At 36.4% G+C, this 27,787-nt stretch overlaps 1 protein-coding gene across 5 annotated transcripts; it reads left to right on the top strand.

Moving 5' to 3' along the window:
* Positions 1 to 27,719, top strand: LOC124177998 (mesocentin). Of its 5 annotated transcripts, none has more exons than XM_046561019.1 (15): positions 1 to 49; positions 10,344 to 10,522; positions 10,633 to 10,780; positions 10,939 to 11,233; positions 11,361 to 11,699; positions 11,764 to 11,936; positions 12,189 to 12,331; positions 14,135 to 14,221; positions 14,756 to 14,989; positions 16,523 to 21,412; positions 21,781 to 21,888; positions 22,253 to 22,363; positions 22,816 to 22,920; positions 23,499 to 23,708; positions 23,775 to 27,719. In XM_046561019.1, exons 2-15 carry the CDS (start codon positions 10,361 to 10,363, stop codon positions 23,952 to 23,954), a joined length of 7,185 nt encoding a protein of 2,394 aa, XP_046416975.1. In that variant the 5' UTR covers positions 1 to 49; positions 10,344 to 10,360; the 3' UTR covers positions 23,955 to 27,719. The 5 variants fall into 5 exon arrangements, with proteins under 5 accessions (XP_046416975.1, XP_046416978.1, XP_046416977.1 ...); XM_046561018.1 differs by lacking the exon at positions 1 to 49 and adding an exon at positions 236 to 465; XM_046561021.1 differs by lacking the exons at positions 1 to 49; positions 22,816 to 22,920 and adding an exon at positions 234 to 465.
* Positions 27,720 to 27,787: the final 68 nt, after the last annotated feature.

Raw genomic sequence — 27,787 nt, 5'->3', positions numbered from 1 at the left:
CCATCTTGGCTCACAGTGCGTAGGATTACTAAAGCCCTGTACCCGTGACGTACGTACAGTTATTCAAGAAATTATTTAACACACGATGTGTCTGACGATTAAAAATTGTTTAGTTTTCAGTATTTCAATTATATGACACAATCGAACTGAGCTGATCTATAAAATCCTCTAACAAGCGGTAAAAAAAACGGTCTGTCAGACACGGAGGGACTATTTCAAAATAGCTCGTATACGTACTCCACTACGTTCTGCGGCCCGATGCGTCCCTATTCAACAAACCTGTTTCGTAGCTATCGTGTTGTATTGTAGAAGTTGTGAGTTGTTTACGTGCCCAGCCCACAGTCGTGGAAAAAAGAGTTTTTTTCGCCGATTTCTCAGTGTTCCGCCTAACGATATCCTGGCGTTACAGCTTCCTCAGTTATAACCCAGGGAATCTTCCACACTAATATCATCCGCATTTCGCTGGTGAGTCTGTACAATTTTTTTTCCACATACCCCTTTAATTATTTGACATATGACGAGGAGTGCACCGGGGGCATTATAGTAGGTACTACGTTCGAGCTGCGGCTTTCGAACCTGCCGCATTTACCGTTTTGTCATTTAACTATACAACGTTCGATAATTATCCTTTACGGAAAGTTTCATCGTTTCAGTTTCTTTATATTCGATTTTCAAAAATCTGCACAGCCAAAGGGCAACTTCAAGAACCGGTTTAAATATGTTCGCTATTCATTCATTCAGACGCGCTCATTCGTTCGATATTTGAACGTATGTACCGTTTAACTACCTTTGTTGACACTATTCACCGGCGGTATACTTAAAATGTAATTAGGTACGTAAGATTTTCTGGATTTTAAAGGTCTCTCAGTATTATCGGTCTCGTTGTTATCTCTCATGCTAGAAACTGTGCTGTAAAATTCCCGTTCATATACATATACTTTCATATCGGCTCCACGCATCGCGTGTAATTCTATTGGATGATCTTTAGTCGAAAAATGAACAGTTTGTGTATTTTTTCCATAGCTTCGTTGAAGTATACGAAAATGTTCCCGATGTTTAGATAGTACATCTTTTACGGTTCCGAAGTTGTAATGTATACCTTATTGTTAGTTGTATGCACGCGTTTCAAAGGAAAGTGTATAATTTATGGACACCCCCATAAATATTAGTGAAAATTGATTCTGCCTGTCACATCATACAAACGGCATTTTATCTTTGGGTATATGTTATAGATTCTATAAACCTTCGCTTAACCAACTTGCAAGAGGTGTTGCATATGTATATATGCACACACACGTCGACGAACGACACTGATCAATTCATTCTGCAGTACCTATTATTACTATTATTATTATTATACCAATTTCACGTCCCAATTGCAGGTTACTTTAAGCGATTGCAAGAAGAGAAAAGTATAATATGTACAATCGTAACGGTTATAGTCATTTCTTTCTTCGTTTCACTCATCAATAAACCGATTGGTATTGATGGAAGTCAATGATTCATCCATAGCGTGTGTATAATTTGAAAAAAGAGCACCGTCAATTCACTCATAATTTTACTATTCAAGAGCGAATCTCTGCATAGGTTTAAGGTACATACATAACCGATATAAGGAAAAGGTGTAGTCCAGTTCCGAGTGTTCGTAGTCGCCTCATTCCGTTCAATTAATATTTAACAACGACGCTAAATTAACCTTGTTCGGTAATTTGAACCGTCAAATAATAAGGATCGTATCTCGCAAGCTTTCCTGCGGTACGTGATGTCTTATATGTATAATATAACGCTATGCCAAATGCGGGATTTTATTTTACTTATTCTTCGTTCGATAAACGTTTTACAAGCGGAAAATACGTGTACGCACTTTCGAATTTTCCTGCACATCTCTTCGCACCTGCAACTGCGAATCTCCAATTAGGGGATATATGTTGTTTACCTTTTAGTAACGAGAAACGTGCAAGACAAAATCGGTGACATCCATTTCGTCGAACGATTCTATAACCGCTAACTGGAGTGTGAATATTAAATAAGTTTTGAATTTCGTTTCTTTTTCTAAAGAAATATCTCGCCACAGCTTATCAATACAAAAGAATATAATGAAGCGTGCCGTACGTGGGTGTAACAAAAACACGCAACACACACGTAGAGACGGACTGTTTTCTAGCGCCTAATCGGCTTCTGCTACTATAATACCACTGTCGCAAGAGTTTGTTTCGAGATCTTAGGGATAACGGGAGTGATAAGGTGAAGCCTCAAGCATGCAGCTATGCTGTTATAAGGAATTCTACCCTCGTCGATAGACTACACCCTATTTGCTGTCAAACTGACACACACCCGAAGCACTTCGTTCCCATTTTGTTTCGCATATAGGTTTCGGTTGACATGGAATTAAAAATTATAACGTAATTTTGGAGCATTGTATTATTTGGTTAGCCAATAAGTGCAATTTTACTCGTTTCGTCGGCTTTATACCGATCTCGAACTCAAGCCAATATCGCCGTTTATTGATGAGTATGTTTTTATTGATTCAAGATGATGCATGTCGAGGTACCTACACGTAGTAGAATATAGTAAAAGCACGTGTTACGAACCTAAATATATATGTATACACGTACGATATGTATGCAGATCAAACCTTATGACCATCATAATCCAAGCGGAAGGTGAGGCTTGCGCTGTGAGACTCCGCTTTTACGGTTCGTGTATACATATACTTAAGTGTAATAATAACGGGCATGTATACCTATAGATATTAGGGTGGTTCGTATTTGGGTCATGTCGGAATTTCTTCGCGTTCACCCCTAAAAAGTAATCGTGTTGTATATGGAAGAAAATCAGGTTGAATCCAAAAAGAATTTTCGTCAAGCAGTCGAATTTTTATATGAAACAATACACGAATTTGATATTTTTTTTAGAAAACTGTTTATTACTTCGAAACTATATATTATGAACAAAAAATTTTCCTTACTATTCTGTAGGATATTTAATGCTCTACAAACAACGATCTCTTGCAAAATTTTTGTAAATCTTATATGTATCACGTTATTATCGAAAAAATGGCGATAGATTTACATCGTGATAAATATTAGATATACGAAAATTTTACAAGAGATCTTTTTTTGCAGAGCATTAAGTTTTTTACAGAATAGGCAAGGGAATTCTTTTTTAAATAATATATTATAGTTCCAAAGTAATAAAGAGTTTTCTGAAAAAAATTTCAAATTCACGAATTTTTCCAATTAAAAGTTCGACTGCTTGACCGGGCGTGTTAAAGTTATCGGAATTTTTTTTAGATTTGGCCTGTTTTTCTTCTGTACAACGTGATTACTGTCCGGTGGTGAGCGCAAAGAAATTCAGACATGATCCTGCAAATAAAAACCACCCTAATAAATATACACGTTCATGTTTTTCGTTTGACGCATTCACGTACGTAGAAATGTTTAGAATGCATTCTCCAAACGTTCGATCGTGAAAATGGCGGTGCGAAGAACGTTAACAGGTGAAAGTTGTTCAACGCTTCTCGACTTATACGCGCCACTGTTGAGAAAACGAATATTCGACTTCTGTGAGAAGACGGTCCTTTGATCGCCGAGTACTTATAAAGTCGCGAAAAAACGGTATCACTCTTATAAACTGGAATGTTTTGAGGAATTGTTCTTTAAAATTAGAATCCCTAAAAATTTAGTAAAACCAAGATTCTGATGAGAAAAAGATTAGAGAGAAGAGATGCACGAAAAATCTCCGATTACCATGCATCACGTATTTATATTCGTCATCTTTTCATTGGTTTGTTCGTTTGGAATTAGCCATCCGTTCTCCCCGTTTTCGTTAATTCACGTTATATTACTTCGTATAATCTCTTTCAAAAATTCCTCACAACTTTTTAAGCTGTTGAGAGTTGAAATTGAACCGTTGAACGGTGACGCGACAGGAAGGTGGGCGTGCCGCGATGCCCTTCGTCACACATTACGCTCGTTTCGAAGCGTACTTTGGTACACCGTCCATGCACCGTACGACACGCTCGTGTCACGTACAATCGCACGCGTAACATCGTCGATACCGATGTACGTATGAATTTACGTACCGCAATCCCCAATAGCGGTAGCTAAAACAGCGAGTCACTTGCGTAGATGTGAAGGAAGCAAGGAACATATCGGGCATTCCATACGACTTCGACCTGGGTCTGACCCCTGCCCTCTCGGATTGGGCACGCGATTTTTTATACGATGCTTCTCACTTTGAAAGGCGCTTGGTATTTTTTTTTAGATTTTTTTTTAACTCCATACGAATTTACTACAAATTTTTAAAACGATTTTTATTGATCGATGCAATTCGAGAGTCTGAAAAAACTGAACAATTTTCTGTCGGTATCAATATTTTTAAGCTTACAGCCGGAGCGGAGTGATTTTTTCTTCGTACTGTTTCAAGCTTATTCCTAAAACAAAAAGACGGTAAAGAAAATTAGAAGCGGAAATTATTTTACCATGGATGGCTGCTGAAACATTTTCATATGTCACATCGGATTTTTAAAAAAATGTTGAGATATCTTTGTTTTTACTACGATCTTCAAAATGTTACAAGGTAAAAAAAATTTGCAAATAACAAACTGGTTCCAAAAAATTGTCTATAATTTTCTAACATTTGATGTGACATATGAAAATGTTTCCGCAACCATCCATGGTAAACGAATCTCGCTTCTAATTTTCTTAACTTTTTTTTCGAAAAAAACTTGTAAACTTAAAAAAGGCTTATAAGCTTAAAAATTTTGAGAACTGACAACAATCATGTAAAAGGTCACGGGTCCAATCCGAGAGGTCAAGAGTCAGACCCAGGTCAAAACGATATGGAATGCCCTATATATAATAGGTATGGATACCTAGGTAGGTGCAGTTTATTCTTGCAAAGAGCCAACGGTACGTACACCGATTACTGTACAATGTCGGTACTAACTAGGTAGGTATTGAGTTGCTGTATACCTGTATAACAATGTTCAGGTACTGGGTACCCCTCATTAAGAGTGTGGTTTCGGAGTAAAAGCTGCGGGAATGGGTAGAATTGCCGACTTTAAATGTCTCGTGTACGTTAAATAAGGATTTAAATCACCCTTTTATCAACCCTTTTTTTTTTTACGACGGGAAGTCAGAATAGTGTTTTATGTTTTCGCCACAACACTAGTTGATTTGCAGGGCAGGTGCGTCTGACGATGAAAATCTCTTGGTGACAAAACCTGCAATATTTATTCGCGTCGCTCTGATACGTGTAGCGGTAAAACATGAGGCGTACGCTCGATTGATTCGATCGCCGATTAGACTTTTGCATCGTGAACTTCAATTATTATTACTAACATTGTCTTTTACATTTGCTAATAATGATATACTACTCATATAATTATATATGCGAGACATGACGAGTCCTCGGTAACGAAAATCATTGTTCGATGCGTATATCAGACGTCCGATCAAAAATTACTCATTGGCAGATTCATATCTGAGGGGGATGAAGCAAGGATTTACTCTTTTTTTTTCTATCTATCTTATATATAGAAATTCAGTAATTTTTCAAATTTATTGTCTACCGATAATCACACTTTTTACATTCGCTTTAAAGAACAATTATGATCTATAATTTAAAAAATCAGTTGTACGAATTATGATACTCCGAATACGTTCGTCGAACCTTATATATATATATATATATATATATATCATTAGATCTTTATCATTAGGTGTTTCGTCGTGGATAAATCTGTGTAAATCATTTCAATCCACCACCCCATTGGCCTAGTACGTCTTCTGATTATATTTGCACTCGATTGAACGTACCGACATATTTTTATCCTAGACGCATTTAAGTGGCGTCGTGACGTCGCGGCGTCGTCGCCGTTTTCTGTTATATCGACCAAACAACCCCTGCGAGTATACCATGTATTGTATGCTCTCAACTTCGTCTCGACGAGTAAAAGTTCCCCAACTCGATGATGGCGTATAACGTACAAATGACATTGTAAAACTCTGAAAAACTTTTATACGAAACTATTGTTTTCTTCTTACGGATTAATCGATGACCTTCCTTAAAACACCCATCCGGCTGTGAAGTTTGCTGAGATATTGTAATGATGCATCTTTGGAGAAATTCGTTGCCATACGACTTTAAGATTACTTTAAATTCAGTAAACTGTTAATATTATAGCATCAACAAATTCAGATTTTGTAAATTCAAACTCTTCAGGTATTCTAAAGGTGCAAAGTAGTTTAATTTTTGTTACAACGTTTCGATACGTTAACTTGACTAACTTCACCCTCCCAATCATTTTACAAAAAATATACCTCTACTCTTTTCGTGAGTAATATGCCAATATTTATAACACTGCGAAGTGAAGCTGATCATGGTAAAAAAAAAAAAAAAAAAAAAAGAAGAAGAAACAGAAAAAATAAAGTCATGCCGAAAATGTCGGAAATAGGTATGACAGTGCCTTCTCAATGCCTTATTTTAGATTTGCGTATAAATGACGAACCCGGATAGGAAAAAAGGAAAAATGCTACATACACAAACACAAAAACACGCGTACGCAATTCACTCACACTTGTTCCAAGAGACTTATTCAATTATTGACGTTTCCGGTCACACAGAGAATTCAATGTTGTGAGTCTCGCGGCAGGTAAAATCAGTAGTTTTCATGTATAACGGCTGCACCTGCGTTACACAGTTTTTGACAATTGATCAGGTATAGGTGTATCACCTACGATACGGCGTAAAACTTGTGAAATTTCACCGTCGGTACATATACATATAACTCAGAATCGGCAAACTTGTGCAGTCAGGATCGCATTATAAGAGGAAAATTTTATCAAACGTTTATTATAGCCGACTCGTCACCGATTGTATTATCTGACCGCACTTCCTTTACCGTCAAACAATAAAATGTCCATTTAAATTTTGTCCAGTTTATACTAATTTAAAAGGACTGAAGCTATTCCAAAATAGTAAATGAAACTTTTAAAATATTTATGATGCACGTTGTAAGAAATTTTCGACGACCAATTTTTCGTATGCTTCCCGTTAGAGATGACTCTCCTTTACTCCCCATATTAGTATTGACCCCCATATTGTAGCTACTCGTTCGCTGCGAAGGTGCACATTTATCTTGTACCTATTATCAGGAAATTCCTAATCGTTAGATACAGGTCAGGTAACTTTATAAGAAACGTCGTAAGATGGAATTTAATTCTAGCGTCATATTTAAACACCGTAACGCCGAGCGATCAATTTCCGTACGTTCGGGCCGTGATATGTATGTACATACGTACCTAATTGTAAGATCTAATTACTCTACTCGCCACTTGAGGCCGGTGTTAATTATAAACCCGGCACAGCTTTGATACAACGTTGGATACAAATATACATTAACTGGCTTCCTTTTTCGATCTATGTATATATATAAACTTATCGATCGATGCAATTATTGCATAAAATCGTTTACCTATACGTATAATATAAGTTTTATTTTTGCATGGTATAGGATTTTCAAAAAATTTGTAATCTTTATAACGTTAGTTTCACTGTCAAATCACTTTTTCTTTATCGCAAAAATGATTGAGGAGCAATAATGCGTTAGTATAAATAAAGTATCTGATTAAAAGAAAAGGTCTGACAATCTGCGTATAAATCTTGATGGTTAATTTTTTTATTTCTGTCTAATAATTTCTAAGTGGGTCAATACTGTTTCAGATTTGATGTATTCAAAAATCGAGGGCATGTTAATTATTTATTTCATCCTCTTACCATGATGTCAAGTTGTTCGTCTTATTGTAAATCAGTTAAGCCTGTATTGTACATCGATATTGTATATCTACATTGATATTGTACATATACAACAGTAAAATACCGAGGTGCTACTATTTGTCAATTGTGACAATGCTTTCTGAGCGAAAGGCGTGATAGTAGAGATATTCTTAATTTAATCTAACCGCAGATTTCACTTATCGTTAAAAAAACTGAAATTCTTAAAATCAACGATCGGCTGCAATAATCGTTGTGTAGTTGTGTAACTCTGTCTGCATTGTTGTGGAATAACTGCTGACCGTAAGTTTTTACGCTTGCGTAAGAATCAACAGACAAACCTCAACTGCAGTGAAAATAATCCGTCTCAAACGGGACGAGTATTTTTAATTTGCGTATCAGTAGTCGAATCACTTGCAGATCTCCTCGCGTTACATCAACGCGACGTGTCTAACGGATCGACGGAAGATTCGAATCATATTGAAGTTAGTAGCGATTTTCGAATTGTATGAAATTCAGTAAACCGTAATAGAACAAAACACACTCACGTTTCACTAAAATAGTGATTTTTTTCTCCAATGTTTCGTTACGGGCAACGTTTACTAACTTCAACCTTGTGGATTCGACGGATCCGCGATCTTTACTTAACCTAAACACTTTTTTGTATACACCATAGTATCCAATCTTGATTTTCGTTTTTGACGATCTTCTCGACATACACCGCGTATTAAGTAATTGTCAAGTATATGAAACAGGGGTAAAATTTTCTGACTAATCTATTGCCACTATTTATTTTAGGGAATTATTCTCACATTGTGAGAAATAAAAAAGCAAACTATGAAAAAAAAACAAACATCAATTTTTCAAACACGTCAACAACATTTCAAAATCTTTATTCAAATAAAGGCATTTTGAGTAAATATTTTCATTTTAAAGCAAACGAGTTAAAACTGCACTCTCGTCATTTCACTCTTTGCACATTATACCTACGTATAGCCTCCTGACACACGTATGTGCGACATGCATTATACCCAGGAGTGACATTATACGTGTATTATATGCCTGACTCTCTGCTTACGGCGTTGATGAGGTAATGTCCGTTATTGGTCCGATGACGCTATCGTTCTTACTAACAAGCCGATATACGACTAGCTTAGGCTATCTTCCTACTTTAGGCTATTTATTGCATACATTTCTGCCATGATAAAGTTTCTATTTTTGTAATTTTTTTCATCTTGTTTCTCCGTCGGAAGGACTGGGCGGAATTTTCCTTTCAGGCGCACTCAAATAGAAGAGCAAACAAATAACTGACCCATGGGGTGAACGGCAAAGTATGACTAATTTAGCGTTATCATAATTTCTTTCTTTCTTTCTTTCCGGACGTACATTGAATGATAATTTGGTCGTGAACTGTAAAAACCCCGTGAATATCGGTCTCAATGTTGTAAATATATTCTCGCCGGAAGTTGTAGGTAATTTATTTGCACATGCGAATAACTGTGGAACTAATTATAATATATAATACCTTTTTGCATATCGCGCGATTTTTCCCATAATATTAATTCGAGCATCGTTAATGTCCGAAGAGGAATTGCGGCTTGTGTTTAAGTTAGGAAATAATATGACATAAATTTTGAGCACGTTAAGGGAAATAAACTGAATTTTCTACAGTCAGCAAATAATTAGCTCTGCGCGTTAATGATTCGTAAACAATTGTAAAGGTTGTCGCATTCGTGTTCTAATTCAAATCTGGTAATCGATTTCTGCTGGGTAAATAACTTACCGTTTTCTTCAGGTTTTGCTGATTTTAACATGCGCCCAGTAATTTGCTTATAATAAAAATCGCCATACAAGTATGTTAAAGAAAAAAGTGATATATCTAGGCAGAAGAAACCGATTATATTTTATATGCCTCTAAATGTGCAATTTTTACGTTAAAAAGAACCCTTGAAATCGAACTACAGCAGATGCAATATGTGCATGATAATGCTAACACCTCGGCTAATACAGTCTTCTTTGGGTTGAACCTCGTTATAACTTGTGTATACCAATTGCCCCTTGCCACTTGCCACTTGGCGCTTGGCGCTTGGCACTTGCTGCTTGTGAATTGCTCACAGCCCAATTTACTATCTTACAATTCATTTTTTTCACCTTGCTGGGCTCCTAATTTCCTTTCTATTCACGACGTGTATATGTACGTGATATTTGCATTCATTAAAGTGCCTTTTATCACTCAATTCTGATTAGAGGTGTGGTCATTGCAAATTGCAACTGTTGCAACTTGAACCTCATAGGCAACATTATTTCTTTCCTGTTTTGGCGAAATAGAACAATTTACCAACCATTTTGACAAAAGACGACAATTCAGATTTCTTATTCTTCTGTTGATATTTGAAGAAAGATTTTAATAATAAAACTCAACCTTTCAAATATGAGTACCTATATTTTTGAAAGTGCTCTCAGGATTTTGCATTGCATAAAATTACGTGAGATTAAAATGAAAATCGTTTTAGTTTACAGGTAGAGACATATATAGACATCTAATGCAGATTTACTTTTTCCAGATAATACTGGGCACGCGATGCCGGAAGAACCTAAATCAGGTGGCAGTGTGGCGGAGGCGTCAGCGGCTGAAAATGGAACCAGGACAAGCTCGCCTAGCAAAAGTCCCTCGAACAAAGGAAAAACTGTCTTGGCCAGAATAACTCTTCTTGATGGCACTGTCAAAGATTTCCCGATTGAGGTAACCGAGCTTTCGATGCATATGTTTTTTATGGCGACAGACTAAATTCCATGACTCGTCGCTTTTAACTCGCTCAATTTGGATCGCATTTTAATTTAAACATTTTACAGAGAAAGGCTAGAGGCCAAGAGCTTCTTGACAAAATATGCCAAAGTATGAACTTGTTGGAAAAAGATTACTTTGGTCTGATATATGCTGACCGGCACGACCCGAGGAACTGGCTGGATCTTGACAAGAGGATTGGTAAATTCATCAAAAGTGCGTGTAATTTAATGCCTCGTTTATATCTAATCTCTGCATGATTTACTTCACTACATACATGATAATATATACTTTCTTTATGTTATTTTTCTCTCTTGAATTAAAATCTTGCAATATTAATGAAGATTAGTTTAACATTGAAATAATCTTTGTAGATGAACCGTGGAAGTTCAATTTCGAAGTGAAATTCTACCCGCCAGACCCCGCTCAGCTCCAAGAAGATATAACTCGCTATCAGTTATGTTTGCAAATAAGAAACGATATCGTCACAGGTCGTCTGCCCTGTTCGTTTGTCACCCACGCTTTGCTGGGCTCTTACCTTGTGCAATCCGAAGTAGGAGACTATGACCCTGATGAGCACAAAAGAACTTATCTAAACGAATTCAAATTTGCTCCAAATCAAACTCCCGAACTTGTTGAAAAAGTGATGGATCTCCACAAAACACACAAGTAAGTTGTTTCAAGTTCATTTGGATATAATATGCAACTCAATCTTTCTTCCTTTGCTAATTCTTACAGTTCGTTATCGTTTAATTTAATCTACTTTTCTATTTACTACCCAAATCAAACTTTTCAGAGGTCAGACTCCGGCAGAGGCCGAACTTCATTACCTTGAAAATGCGAAGAAGTTAGCTATGTACGGTGTAGATCTCCATCCTGCGAAGGACTCAGAAGGTGTAGACATAATGTTGGGTGTCTGTTCCTCTGGTCTACTCGTTCACAGGGACCGTTTGAGAATAAACAGATTTGCATGGCCGAAAATATTGAAAATTTCGTACAAGAGGCACAATTTTTACATAAAAATTCGACCGGGAGAATTTGAACAATTCGAATCTACCATTGGCTTCAAATTGGCCAATCATAGAGCTGCCAAAAAATTGTGGAAAGTCTGCGTCGAACATCATACTTTCTTTAGGTAATTTTTACAAACTTTATAATATTCTATATCGGCTTCATTTTCTAATATTCTTTATTCTCAGGTTGATGAGCCCTGAACCGACTCAAAAACTTGGACTCTTCCCACGTCTTGGATCTCGCTTCCGTTACTCAGGAAGAACTCACTATGAGACTAAGAAAACTCCTATTGAAAGACAACCGCCGCAGTTTGAGAGATCTCTTAGTGGGCGACGGCTGACATCTCGCAGTATGGATGGTAAGAATTCAAAGTATTACAGCCCTAAAATGACAGTCAAAATTTGGTTTTACACTCGCTTAATCATCTCGACATTTCGTGGCGGGAATACGAGATGCGATTTTTGTTTGAAAATTCCTATTTTGCAAGCCTTATTATGTCTTAAATTATTCCCACAATATTTCTCTTACGTTGTTTGACTCCCCCCTCATTCTAAGTTACCTTCATAACGCAGTACACTTTGTTGAGCCAATTTTGACACTTTTCCTGTAGCCTTGGGTGGACCAAGGCCTGTTGAGACTTATGGATCGGAGCCCAGCAAGAGACATACCATGATGAGCTACGAACCTGAAACGATACCTGATCTTGAATATATTGAACAACGGCCGAGTCCTATAAAGAAGAAAAAGGAAAAGGTAAGAATATCATAAGGTGTACGCATTTTACCTCGCTGCAATTTCTAAATTACAATTAGTTTCGAGGGTGTAACTATAGAATTAATGTGGTCCAATCGTTTTATTTATTTAATATTTTTTCCCACAATGGCATACGTTCCGACGGATTTTTTTTGGATTGATCGCAGAGAAAGAGATAGAACATTAATTTTGTGTTTAACAGCAATGGTCAAAGTATGAGTGAAGCTGATATTTCATAGCTAGAATAGAATATCATTCTTCTGAAGTGAGAAACTTTGTAGTAAATAGATCATACATATAAATATTACTATTCTAATTGTAGCTTGTTGGTACTAAAATGTGTCACTAAAAATATTTACATTACATCGTGTCATGTAAATTTTCCATTTCAGACTGTTAAGGAAAAATATTTCCCCAATGTATTTCAGCTGTGAAAAAGTGAATTTTAAGTGATATAATTGCAGTTTTCTAACCCATACTTGAACTTTTTTGTCTTTATAGAATTAAAAATTCAACTTCCACGTGAAAAAGATTAATACAGTTTCTGTAGAAGTGAAAAGAAAAAAAAAGCACAATCACTATTATTTCCAAATAAATATACCTGTCCGAGCATCGTACACATTGTAACCTTTGAGTTTTGTTGATAACGTTGGAGAGCATGATAGACATGAAGTGAAGTGATCGCATTTAAGTTGCATGCCACGGCATCAGGCTCACTGCATCATTTACAAATCAGAGTTCCGAATTGGAACAATACTTGACACTGATCAGTTTCTCATTTAAATTCTTATCGATAAACATTTCACGCTTCTAGGATCAATGAAAACATACATGTAGTGGCACCTCATTATCGAAGCATTTACTAATTTCATACCGCTAGTTAATGCGCAGGAATAATATTGAATGTAGGTAAATCATTTAGTTCTAGATTTCATTGTCACTATACAACATTTAGACAGCCATTAGATACTAAAATTATGTGAGTGTTAAGGAACTCATTGGTCAACTAACTGTCATGTTCAAAATAGTAAGGAGTTAGTAAACACTAAATGCACAAAATTTGCACACATCATTCCTCAGCATGAGAAGTTACTTCTCCGTGGAATGATTTTTGCTGGCACATTTCTTAGGATTCCTCTTATTTCGGTTATTTTGAAAAAGTTATTCAATGGATCTGTTTTCGATATTCATTGTTTGTAATCGTAGGAAAGGGAATTTCGTGAGCATAAACTTTCAAATGAATTTCTACAAATGGTAGAACTTGAAGTTAGAAAACTTTTAAGGTAGATACAGTAATACAATCAATTTATGCTCAGAATACAAAGTATATATACATATTTTTACAATCAAATACTTGAATCTTGAAAGTTATTTTTACGCTCATTGATCATCTCCTTTTTTCCAACACAGCTATGCCGTCTTAGAATAAACACTACATCCTACCTATAAATACAAATATAAGCATCATATTACAGTTCAAACTTCATTGTAACAAACATATTACTTCGAACCTCAAATGAAACCCCTTTCCCATTCACAACTCGATCATTTAAAAAAAGGTCCTACAGATTTCAGGGCAGGATTTATTACGTTTAGTTTTGTTCGCAACTATATGAATAAGCTTCGTTGTGGCTGCAATTGAGCCAAATTCACTAACAATAAGAGAAAATAGCAAATAGATCAAAAGTTATTCCAATTTCCACTTCTAAATAGCAAATTATTAATATTGATTTCTAATCAAACCTGCCCCATCTCTAGAACCTTAGTCATGATAAATAACTGACACGTAACTAACACCGATAGCTAACACGAAAGACAAGTGCTGGAACCACTTCAGCCAGCAGTAACAGCAGTCTGGAAGGAGAGTACGACGCTGAAGGTGGGAAAAAGGTATAAAAAACCATAATCGCCTCATCATTGCACTACCTCATTATTGTGCATACATATATGTATATACGTCTATGTATTATTGATGTGCTTACATGTAATTATTTGGTGTCTGTCGATTTATTTATGCATGCTTATAAATTTCTATTTCCTTACAGCGTTGGCCAACTTTCAACGTAACATTGTCATACTTACCCAACTTGCTGTCTGGTACTTTTATCATATTTCTTTTAGATCCATTTTTCAGGTATGCGCACGCATGTGTGATGCACACACAGGTATAAAATTTGGAACCGATTATTTAATTCTATTTAGATGTACATAATCGTGTGTTCATACATACATGTATATTGTATAATCCAAAATTTGTTGATACTTCATTACAGGTGTTGCTTAAAAAAATCTTTTCTATCGCAACTGAATTAGCACGAAATTACGAAATGGCAAGAGAATATCCTATAGTGCTACCAAGCTTAGAGTAAAATTAGTACAGCTTATTGCATGATGTCCTCTGTGATTGTGTCGCTCTAATTGTAGAAACCAATTGGGGGTATCGCGGTTCTTCCTCCTGGCGGCTTGTCCAAGAAGAAGAAGGACAAGCAGAATGAAAATGAGAAAGAAAACCGCAACGACTTGAATAACTCAGACTTAATAAACGAAAGTGCACTGCTTGACACTAGCAGCGAAAAGTCACCTACTAAAAAGGAGCCTAAAAAAAAAGAGAAGGAAACACCCGAAAAACGTGACAAGGAAAAGAAGGAAAAAATCAAGGTAAGTTTCTTACGGAGTAACAAGCAAATAGAATTTTGATAGAGTGATATGATATCGCTGTACGGAAGTAGAGAATAAATTTAGGATAATTGTATAGCAAACTGATAAGATTTGAAATGCGTTTAAAATCTAACGACCATACTTTATTAACGATATTTGAAAGAAATGGTCAAGTGGATGTTATTATGTTGAATGTAATTCATCACAAAGTACGTCTTGTCACAGTAACTCGCATGCAGTTTCATTAATTTCCGTCAGAGTTAGATTATTATAGTTGAAATACACATTCGATAGATTTTCATTCCTCCTATTCAGATTTGTATGTTGGAACACCAGCATTTGGCGCTGACACTAACTCGCTAGATCCGGTAGAAACTAGGTATTCAGAAAATACTGGTGAATGTAAATTTTGTTTAATGTATTATACATATACATACCTTGGCAGAGCATATTTCACACTGATTCCTTTTGCATTTACTACCATGGATAGAAACAGTCCAAACATATTTTCGAATTATTTGTATACCTACGAGAAATACTATTCTAAGGATTATTTAATAATTACACTTATGGCGGTGGAGGCTCTTTGTTACGCTGGATTGGGTCATGTCTTACTAACGTCTCAGCACGTAAAAATTAAAAACTCTCTATCTAGTCAAAGTCTCGTGCAATCGGGTGTACCCTGTCGATCTCATCTAAGGCTGCTGCTGTTTTTAATTTTTATTAATGATATTGGGCAGGAGATTTAAATTTAAATTTAACCGACGACCTCAAAATTTGTTAAATTAACAATTCACAAATAGTTACCTTCCGACTCTAGAGCAATCTTAACGGCATCTCTCATTGGTGCAGTGCCAATGAGCTTAGTTTCAATGTGAGAAGTCATCGGTCACATCTTTTTTTTTTCAGGCCGGAGGGTTTTAATACGGATTATTTACTTGACGACTTACCATTGACCCGTGTTGTTGTTGTTAAAGATTGCGGGGAACTGTTTGATAGTCGCCTCAATTTTAACGCCCTCGCACTATGTGCTAGAGATAAAGCACTACAGGAGCTTTACTTTGCTTTTACACCGACGCTATTTTGCTTTTTAAAATTTTCAACAACATGGTTGACTATGTTGAACCTGTTGGTAGTTTTAATTTCCTACATAATAAACTACAAATGGTTCAAACTATTTGGTTGTACAATAGCGTCCTTTAAAACTAATTACAAACTTGCTTACTTTCGGCTGATGTCGCGATTATTCTCGTTGCTATTCGGAGTTTACCTCTTCATAGATATGAGAAAGAAAATTATGAAATGGAGATTTTTGTGTTTGTGTAATGTATATTATTGTTTGTAGTGTAAGAAATTGTCCGTAAAAATATAAATAAAAAAATTCCACATTTGAATTCAAATCAGTATCGCTAGAGTAAGAATGTTGTGAAATGCTTTGCCAATGTATTCGACATTTAAGGGTATAATATGTTGTAGTAAGTATGGATAGTATTTACATATTTTTGTATCGCATGTTTTTATTTATTATCCAAGAGTCCTGTCGGTGGTTTCCTGTTTGGCAAGAAGGACAAAGATTCCAAGCAGAAAAAAGATAAAAAGGGAAAAGACCTTGACGAGTCAACTGAAAAAGATGACTCTGAATCAAAAGATGACAAAACAGGATCTCCTGGCTCTCCGCAACTTCCAGGATACACAAAACCATACGATTATGTTGAAGACGAAACTTCGCCGACTAGAAAAAATTTCAAGACACGAGGCTTTTCGTACGAAGACAAACCTTCTTCTCAGGATCCATCGGATCAACAATCACCCACGTCAGCTGGTAGAAAAGCTACTGGCCTAGCATTCAACTATGCTCCTGGAGAAGAGAAGAAAGTTGCTGAAACAGCTGAGAAACGAAAAACCAAAGAAACAGACGCCAACAAAACACCGGCAGGCTTACGTACACCGGGATTGAACTATGTGGAATCAGCTGGACTGAAAGAACAGCAGAAAGCAGCAACTCTTTCTCCAGATGATGGAAAACAAGCTTCGAGTGCTTTTATCAGCGGTGAATTGCAGAATCAAAGAGCTGCCGTTCAACCTGGTGTCATAATACCCAGTTCGGTGGAAAGCAAACCCAACTACAGGATATTACCTTTACCAGATGGTTCCAAAGTTATTGGTGGTATAATTTATACAAAGGAAGGCAAAACCTTGGATCAGAGTACACTGGGCCCAGATGGCAGTACAATCATCAACGGCAAAGTTCTCGGGAAAGACGGCAATCCGATAAAGAAATCCGATTTTGGTCCCCATGGCACACACGTTGCCAATGGATTAGTAACAGGCAAAGATGGCAAGCCTCTGTACCAAGAAACATTGGGCATTAACGGAAATGCTGTAAGAAATGGAATCATCTATGAGCCAAGCGGAGAGGCAGTCAATGATCGGGGCCTGGGACCAGGCTACACTTTAGTTAAAGACGGCAAAGTAGTGTCCAAGAACGGTAAGCCTCTCGGTTATGAATCTCTTGGAAAAGACGGAGATTACATAAAAGATGGACTGATATTTAGTCGGGATGGAAAACCGTTGACTCAAGGCTCGTTTGGCACAGATGGCGACTACATAGTCTCAGGTGCTGTGCATGGAAAGGATGGCAAACCTCTGAGTCAAATTGCTTTGCTTCCTGACTCAACTTTCATCAGCGAGGGCCTCTTCTACGATCGTGACGGAAAACCGTTGAGTACTGGCCAACTGGGTCCCGATGGACACTTAATACGAGACGGAAAAGTTTACTCGAAAGACGGCAAGCCTGTTAAAAGCGAATCTTTCAGCTCGGATGGATCGGTAATAAAAGACGGGACAGTGCATGGAAAAGATGGCAACTTGCTCAGCCAAGGATCGCTACTTCCTAATGGCGCTCACTTGAAGGATGGTAAAGTTGTCGGCAAAGATGGCAAGGCTATCAAACATGCATTTTACAAGCCTGATGGCAGTTTTGTTAAAGACGGTGTAATTTACGGACGAGACGGAAGACCATTGAGTCAAATTCCCTTGATTGCCCCTGGTGCTTTTGTTAAGGAAGGGGTAATCAACACCAAAGAAGGAAAACTTTTGAATCAAAGCTTATTCAAGCCTGACAACGTAGTTATTAAGGATGGAGTAGTACACGGTAGTGACGGAGGTGTCTTAGCCGAAGGTTTTCTGGGACCAGATGGACTTACAATCAAGGATGGAATCGTTCTTGGAAGAGATGGCAAACCTGCCAAGAACGAAACGTTTGCGCCTAACGGAAGCTACATCAAGAAGGGTCTAATTTATGCTAAGAATGGTAAACCTCTGAATCAGGATTCTCTAGTTCCCGAGGGCGCAAGCATAAAGGACGGTTTGATTTATAACAAGGACGGAAAGCTGATGAAGGCAGCGTTCTTCAAGCCCGATGGAAGTCATATTCGAGATGGCCGAGTTTACGGAAAAGATGGAAAGCCGTTGAATCTTAGCTCAGCCCTTCCAGATGATAGTTTCATCGCAAATGGTGTGATTTTTGAGTCTACAGGTAAACCTCTTGATAAGGATACCTTTGGCTCCGACGGTTCGTACGTTGCAGCTGGTTTGATTCATGGAAAAGACGGCAAAATCGTCGCTGACGGTGTCTTTGGACCCGGCGGCAACAGAATCAAGAACGGTTTGGTCGTTGACAGAGATGGCAGGCCAGTGAACCAAGACGATAAAGGCCCTGACAATATGGCCATCAAAGACGGTAAAATCGTTGACGCGGACGGAAATCCCAAAAATCAGGGCTCTCTAGTACCAGATGGTTGTTATATTCAGAGTGGCGTGGTTTATGATAAACGCGAGAATCCTTTGAAGGAAGGTGCATTCAAATGTGATGGCAGTTACATACGAGATGGCTTAATCTATGGCTGGGGTGGACAGCTTTTGAACTCTGGTGCTGAACTCCCAGCTGGTAGTTACGTTGAGGAAGGTAGACTGTACGGCAAGGATGGCAAACCATTGAACCACAGTTCCTTTGGACCGGAAGGAAACTCCATAGAGAACGGATTCATCTATGGAAAGGATAAGAAACCTCTGCATCGTGGAACCTTTGGAAACGACGGTAGCACAATACAAAATGGTTTGATATACGGTGCCGATGGTAAGCCTTTGAATAAAAGACAAACAATCATCACCGTCACGTTAGTGCGCTACGGTTTGGTCTGTGATAAAGACGGAAACCCCTTGGAATCTGGGATATTCGATTCTGAAGGCAGTTTCATCAAGAAGGGAAAAATTTATGATTCTAATGGACATCCTCTCAATCAAAGTGTATATGGATCAGATGGTAGCTTCATTAAAGATGGTTTAATTTATGGCAAGAATGGTAAACCTTTAGAAAAGGGGCCACTTATTGCAGAGACGAGTTTCATCAAGAGCGGAAGAGTATACGCCGCTACTGGACAGCCGCTCACACAAGAAGCATTTGGTCCGGAAGGCTTAAAAGTTATTGACGGAGTAGTAGTTGATAAGGCTGGTACTCCGATAAAGAACATTCAATTTGACGCAGAGGGCAACCTGGTTAAAGATGGACTTATCTACGCGCCAACTGGGAAGCCGTTGGACAAAAAATATACCGTTATCTCTATTACTTTGGTACGCAAGGGTCTTGTTTGTGACAAAGATGGTAAACCTGTATTGCAAGCACCATTTGGAACAGATGGCAGCTTCATCAAAGATGGTAAAATTTACGACAAAAGTGGTAAGCCATTGAACCAAGAGATATTTGGAAACGATGGTGGTTTCATCAAAGATGGACTGATTTACGCTAGCAATGGTCAAGTTATGGATCAGGACCCAATTTCTGACGAAACCTCGTACATTGAAGACGGTAAAATATTCGGATCTAACGGACTTCTGTTGAACCAAGAAAAGTATGGACCGGAAAGTTACAGAGTAGTCGATGGGATTGTGGTAGATAAAAATTTCCAGCCACTAAAGCAAGGTACATTTGGATCCGATGCGGTAATCAAGGATGGAAAAGTTTACGGCAGCGACGGAAAGCCTCTGTTTAAGAAATTCACCGTTATTACGATCACCGTTGTTAAGCGAGGCTTAGTCTGCGACAAGAATGGTAAACCGCTTGTTCATGGACCTTTTGGCACGGACGGCAGTTATGTTAAAGATGGTAAAATATATGACAAGGCAGGCAAGCCTTTGAGTCAGTCTTCATTCGGAAGCGATGGTAGCTACATCAAAAACGGAGTTATCTGTTCCAAGGATGGAAAACCTTTAGATCAGGATGTTGGTGCGGACGAAGATCAGCATACGTATATAGACGATGGTAAAATCTATAATATCAGTGGCAAGGCGCTTACAACTGACTCATATGGTCCGTACGGCTTCAAGGTAGTCGATGGTGTGATTTATGGAAGAGATGGGAAACCGTTGGCATCTGGGACCTTTGATAATGATGGCAACACAATAAAAGGAGGAAAAATCTTTGCAAAAGATGGTAAACCACTCACTAAAGAGTCGAGGATCGTCACTATCACATTTGTGAAACGTGGACTCGTTTGTAACAAGGATGGAAAGGTTTTGAAGGATAGTCCTTTCGATAACGACGGAAACGTTGTCAAGGATGGAAAGGTTTACGGCACAGATGGCAAACCTTTGACTGCTCGATACTACGGTCCTGACAGTATTTTCATAAGGGAAGGAGTAATTTTCAGCGAAAATGGAAAGCCGTTGAATGATCGGGAAACTGGACCAGAGGGTAGCTATGTTCGCGAAGGCATAGTATATGCAAAGAATGGAAAGCCGCTGACGCAAAATCCATTTGGTCCAGAAGGTTGTAAAGTTGTTGCTGGTGTAATTTATGGAAAGAACGGTAAACCCCTTGATGGAACGTTGTTTGTCAATGACGGAAGCTATGTCAAGGATGGTTTAATTCACTCCAGTGATGGCAAGTTGGATAGTAAAGATAATCTAACGTTTATGTACAAAACCGTCCTTGTTACGATCGAACCGAATGCTCAGTCAGAAGAAAATATTGCGAATTTGGTCAGTGCAGTTAATCAAGGCTTTTATGACGATCCACGGTATAAGAAATTCAGTGGAATGAGCTCTTTCGGTAAAGACGCCAAGATCTACCCAACATCAGGCGGAGCGTATGAAAGTGGCTCTGGAGATGACAGCGATGATGATTTGGATCAGTACGGAGAGGGAAAAGGTGACGTTATTAGGGAGTTGCGTGGTGCTGCCAAGATCAATATTCCCGCTTTAAAGAAGACCTCAATTCCGACCACACCAACAATTGTTAAAACTACAACTAAACAATCGGCTGTCAAAGATCATGAAGGGGTGACACAGAACATTGAAGAAAAAGTAGAGGACCTTACGCCAGGAGGTACCGGCCAAGTCACTGTATCTACACATGTGAACAAGGTGACATATTCCTTTTTTGTTTTCATTATCTACAACAGATGCATGACGTTTTTCAAACTGCATTCCTGCAGTGATCATTTATTAGTAGCAAACCATTGATATAAATTTTCTTCCCTTGCTATGTCAATGTTATTTCCACTGCAATACTAGCCTGTCAGCATGTGTTTCAGTGTTTGTTGTCATTGTGTCGATATTTTTTAGACATTCATTTTTAACTTATTGAAAACAGTAGAATTTTCCCCATTAAGTGATGATTATTATCTGTAGAGTGGGAGTATAATTTAATATTTATCTCCGAGCCAAACCTAGTTTAGCATAGGTATAAACGTTTTAGCTGAGAATCGTTGTAAGACAGTAGTTGTACTTAGGCTGAAGCAGCTGACGATGGTAGATCACCGTACATGACAGCAACCGCTGTTACGACCCGTACAGCAACGATGCACGAAGACTTGGAAAAGAACCAGAAAACGAGCCAGGTTTGTTGAAGTAAAATAAAGTGTTGATAGTTGGTCATGCAATTCAAACTAGCATCTTGCGAGAGCCCAATAAAAATGCAGAGATTCTACGTCTACTTGTAAGTGAGACTTCATTTTCCTTTTTTCCTCATTTAAATTCACAACTGAAACCCGATTAGTTTTCAAAACCTTACACAGAACAAATTTGTTTTCTTCTTCATACGATGATAATTATCGAAGCTGTTTGCCATCGTCATAATTTTGATCAAAGTTAAATTGTCGTCATTAATATGTGGTCAACATTTATGTTCAATTAATATTACCATATTAACCCAATTATGATTTTAGTTTTTTATTAGCCTTATTATTTCTCTTTTCAAATTAGGTGGAAGAAAAAACGGTAGCTCATACAACTGCTACTAGTGCAACATGGCAGGAACAGCGTGTTGTCACACAGGAAGTCAGAACAACAAGTCATGTACTTTCCGGCGAACAGGTAATGTTTACAATTTATTTATTTATTTTTTTTTTTTTAATATGCCTTGAATTGCAATCTTTAATCGGGCATGTACTTCCATTCACATTGTGTTGAGAAACAGTTCATATTTTGCACTTGTCTATAATCATTTTTTGTCCAGCAAATTATTGTGCATTTCATCTGAGATTATTTGAAATATTCGAACAAGGTAATCCAGTTTCTGCCCGCGCAAGCCTTGTTCATGTAACTCATTTAATTAACCAAAAATGAAATTTACGCAAACCTTAAAGTCACTCTTTCGATAATCATTTTGAGTATACAAAATAGAGTTGGCACAGATCATTCAGTTGTTTGTCATTTTACTTAATTATTTGATTGATTAACCGAACAAAGATCAATTATCTCATAATTTTTCATTTCTGTTCATTTGTAAATAATTTCAATGGCTTGGCTAACATTGCATGGCGTAGCTGAGCTCACGTCGTCATAGTACCTCCAGTTCGAGCAGCGGTGATTCCGGTACACCGATCGATTTCGAAGATGACCAACAAGCGATCTACAATCAGTATTATCAGGTAAATGATACGATGGCCAGAGTAATGAAATACAAATCGTAACGAATTTTATGTAACTGATATCTTATCTACTTTATTCTGTAATAATTTGTGCAGCACATTTTGCAATTTTAAATCTCCAATACTTCACAGACGATACTCAGATTGAAAAATTTCAATTATGCATCTGTTTATACTCAAGATCTTGCTAAGCATTTATGAATATCCTGTGAATAATTTCATTTTGTAAATATATGAAACTATGTACACGAGCTACAAATTCAAAATTACAAAAGCAGGTAAGTTTAATACTGGCATCGTTGTTCTTGCATTGATTTCACTGCATCTGTACAGGCATGAATTTTTTAGCATCTTTATTTCTTCGTCCTATTTAATAACGAAAATAAAATGCTCAGAGAAAAAATATAGCATTTATTGAATAAAGACATCAACAGATCTTCGAGGTCGAGGCTCATACATTTTAATATCACTTATATGTTGTTTGAAAATCAGTTTGTGAAAATTATCACATTTTGTAGCCGAAATATAGTCGGCACGCAAATGAAAAGCTGTTTCAATTTGGTTTTGAAAACTTACAGGGAGATCAAGCTGGCATAGTAGCAACGGAAACGCACGTTTACACAGGGGAACCCGATAACAATGTAACAACGACAACAACGGTACCACTGGTTGCAACTGAGTCACGAAAAGTAGCTTTGGAAAGCGAAGATGGCAATTATAGCGCGACCGGTGAAATTGTCAGCTCTCAAACAATATCTAGCAAGACTCGTACCGTGGAAACAATTACGGTTAGTGTACTCGATTACGTATAGATAAAAGAAGAAATTATATTAATCTGTAATTCCTCGTTTCAGTATAAGACGGAAAAAGACGGTGTTGTTGAGACTCGAGTGGAACAGAAAATTACAATACAATCAGACGGGGATCCTATCGATCACGACAAGGCTCTGGCGGAAGCTATTCAGGAAGCTACAGATATGAATCCTGACATGACAGTTGAAAAGATTGAAATTCAACAGCAGACTGCACAGTAACCGCGTTGAGTAAGCACTAGGCATAACTGTAGAGTGCCCTGACCATATTGTTCAAATTTGATCATATTTTAGGTACAAATGTTGATGAAGTAATGTTACTAATTGTTTGTAAAATATTGATATAAATTTGAAAATTCCGAAGCATTTTAATGAATCAAGTTGGAATGTGATTTCCATGCATAGTTGATCGATAGCGACCAAGCAGCTACTTATTTATGTATATAAATTATATGCAACTTTATACCATGACGCCTTTGAGGAAGAAGAAAACTTTGTGTTTGAGACTTGAAAAAGATCATTTGTCAACGATGCCGATAATTTTACAAATTATACTTTAGAGTATAGAAAGAATGTAGAGTATCGTGTAAAAGAAACATCATTATTACATTTCCACTTGAAGACTATTAACAATTAGGCATGATTACTTTGAATTCGATAACGAACGTCGTACAAAAGTTATTTAGTAAAAATGGCCCTTCGATTTTACCGAAATGACTTCGTGTTCTGAGCCACCGCCTAAGATGGTTCCCTTCCTCAATGCGAATAGTAACTTTCATCAAATAATCCCGGTACAACTGTGTATTATGATGTCAACATAAAATATGTGATTACAAAAACAAGTATCTTTATCGACTAACGTTATTATGCTTGGTTGCGATATGGAATTAGTTATACATTGGAACGATGTTCACTAGGAAGTTTTTAAGATAATATTTTAAAAATGAAAAAAAAAAATATAAAAGTTTGAATAAATTAGAAAGAGAAAAAAGAAAGCTCCAATATACATGTGAATTTGACCATACTCGAGATGATAAAATATACATACCGAGTCTAATATCTTATTAATATACTTATTAATATAAATAAATGGTAAGACTTGTGGGCAAAGGGTACTCTACAGTTTGTAGTAAGGTAATCAAAATATTGGGCTAAACAAACGAAAACAATAAAAGTGTAAGGAGATATATTGACGAAAGTAACAGATATCCAAATCAAGCATCCGAATGACATGTTTTTATTATGTCTTCCAAGTACTATAAAACGTTCAACGTGATTCCAGAAATTGGTTAATCTAATAAATACTTCACCCGCACTCATTGCATTGAGATATCTTAGTTCCAAGCTCACTGAAAAATCTGGAATTTATTGTATTCGTTTGTAGAACTTGATACACCCGTGGAATATTTCAAATTGAAATATTAAAAAGGCATGACTAAGCATAAATCGTATCTAGCGGCAGAGAAGCCTCTTATCTGTAGTTAACAGCGCATTAATGTATTACCGTAGGCATAAAAACTGCATTTCACCGAATCTTACGGCACTTCATAGTTTTCACGTAAATCCATGCCCTGTGAGATGAGAAGGTCTTTTCCACCAACATTTTGTTGTCCGTATGAATTTTTACCATTTCAACTTAGATAATATATTGTATAACATTTACACGTTTTTCGAAACATGCTGTTATTGTCATCATTTTCATCATTACCTTTATCACACCAACGTTTTGTTTTTCTTATCAAACACTGAATTGACCGAACGAATGTGAATTATCGTTCGGTGCAAAGATAAAATCAATCAAGTTTCGATTGAGTGTAATGTGTCGTAATTTGTGTAAAGAATACTGTGAGATACTGCTGCACATGAATTTGCTAAATGCACATTTACCTAAGCTTAGTGAGATAAATCAACTATGTTATTCATTTTAACATCATGAATATGGTCGTTCATTTTTTTTCACTTCATCCACGAATGGTTCGTACATATATTATTTCGCACCGCCTGTAAGTAATAATAATTATTATTATTCTTACACGTTCTACTACAAGACTTTCTTAATATATAGTTAATGTGACGTATAAACCGGTTAGAATAACAAGACGAATATAAAATACTACGAAGTGAGAGGTTTCTTGCTTAAAAAAAGAGAAAAAAAAAGAAAATCATTAAAAAAAAATTCAAATATATATATATAAATATATATATATTAATATATAAAATACCTATGTATTATTAATTAGTATAGCTTAAATCTTCAAAATCATCACGTTTTTTTTCTTGTACTATAAAAAACACGACGAAGTATGTTTTGATAAATTGAAACATAAGAATTACGATAATAAATAAATGTAAGTACAACTGCGAAACTATAAAAATCCATGGTATTGGATAAGATGAACGGGTGATGAGGTTCTCTTGCTTTTTTGCTTTTTTATTAACATTTCTTTTGAAACGTGTAAATTTTGTTGATCTAAGTACAACATTAATTATTATTATTATAATAGAATAATAAATTATAAATATACATAAATAACATACCAATAGCATTGATTATGCTTTGGTCAGCGTATATGTCTAAACTTATCTGTAGTTTGTATACTCGTATGAGAATAACGATTTACAATTTTTTATTTAATTACATTATTTACCTGACTATATACAATTATAAGTTCATTGTTTGTTTCTGTTCTTCTTTATAATTGTGCAGTTAATATAATAATTTCCCGGGTACATACCTATTTATAAACTATTATAAGATTATATGTTGCACGTAACATCTCAGTCGTCTATTTGCGACGAAACGGAATGTAAAGCATACGAACCAAAACGAGTTATAAATCATCCTGATTAGGAGACAGGTATATCATATGTGTCAAAATGTGTTTTCATTATTTTATCATTACAAACTGCATTTCCGTAACTGCGATATGAATTTAAATTTGTGTCAAGTTTTCAATAAGAGTATTGCTTATTACAAATGACTGTGCGTTACATTTAAATTTCCTTATAAATTTACATTTACAAAATATACATTTCTAGTATCCGTACGTTTGATGTAATTAATTATTTTTTAAACTTCGCATACATACACACACCATATGTATACATATTATTTTTTTATGATCAATTATTTAATGCATGGTGCATAGGATTTGTGCTTTTTTTATATACGAATGATTAATTATTGTCGTATTAAACAAAATATCTGTTAATTTTATTCATTTTTATATTGTTTTCATTTATTTCATATTTGTCATTCTTACCCAGCATACATAAGGACATAACACACGATACATACGTATCTAATCAATTTTCGATGGTCAATGATTATGACATATTCTATCTGAATATCCTTTTATTTCACAATTTATATATCCACGCGGCTACAAACGATCGATTCTTCTTCTTTTTCCCGTAAACTTTCATTTGGTCTGGTTATCTCGCACAATTTGCCTTAGAACGAGGTTGCTGAAATTCTTGATTGCCTTCTACAATGCATCCGGTGGATCAATAAATAATTATTGCTGTCGTGCGTACGTGGAAGTAATCTGTTCAAAAAATAATCGTTAACATTCCGTTTTACAGCGCTGACAGTAAATTACATTTACACGCACTGTTCAATATTGCCAAATCAAAATTTGTCCATGATGATAATATAACAATTCAAAAAAATTATTTTAGTCGGAAGCCAATATATTTTATTTATGATGTTTCGAAATATTTTTGAATTACTTACTCAAGTTCGAGTATTTTTTTAACTTCGAATTGATACTTGGAAAAAATATCTCCCATGTCAATATATTCCATTTTACATCTGTCACTTTTACTTATCATGGAATGACCATTTATTTATACTATAGCTGGGTGAAATTGCTAGATACTCATTACCTGCCATGATTTATTTGCGCTATTGTAGTCCACAAATTACTATGTATATTTTGCTCTTCATTGTTAGTCAAAAATATACTTAGCAAAACTCGTTTTACAGATATTTATGATTATTTCAAAATCTTACAAGTGGTGCCTTTTTGTCTCAGACATATCCGAATAGCGTA

Source organism: Neodiprion fabricii, chromosome 3 (assembly GCF_021155785.1).
Source record: "Neodiprion fabricii isolate iyNeoFabr1 chromosome 3, iyNeoFabr1.1, whole genome shotgun sequence".
NCBI classification, from domain to species: Eukaryota; Metazoa; Arthropoda; class Insecta; order Hymenoptera; family Diprionidae; genus Neodiprion; species Neodiprion fabricii.
The sequence above is the reverse complement of the archived record's forward strand: the minus strand, read 5'-3'. Positions and strand labels throughout refer to the sequence as shown.

Excerpts from the sequence above, each read along its gene's own strand:
- LOC124177998 (XM_046561019.1), top strand. The coding sequence starts at position 10,361 with ATGCCGGAAGAACCTAAATCAGGTGGCAGTGTGGCGGAGGCGTCAGCG. Across the intron at positions 11,937-12,188 it reads GACATCTCGCAGTATGGATG|CCTTGGGTGGACCAAGGCCT; the intron begins GTAAGAATTCAA and ends CTTTTCCTGTAG. Across the intron at positions 21,889-22,252 it reads AGAACCAGAAAACGAGCCAG|GTGGAAGAAAAAACGGTAGC; the intron begins GTTTGTTGAAGT and ends TTTTCAAATTAG.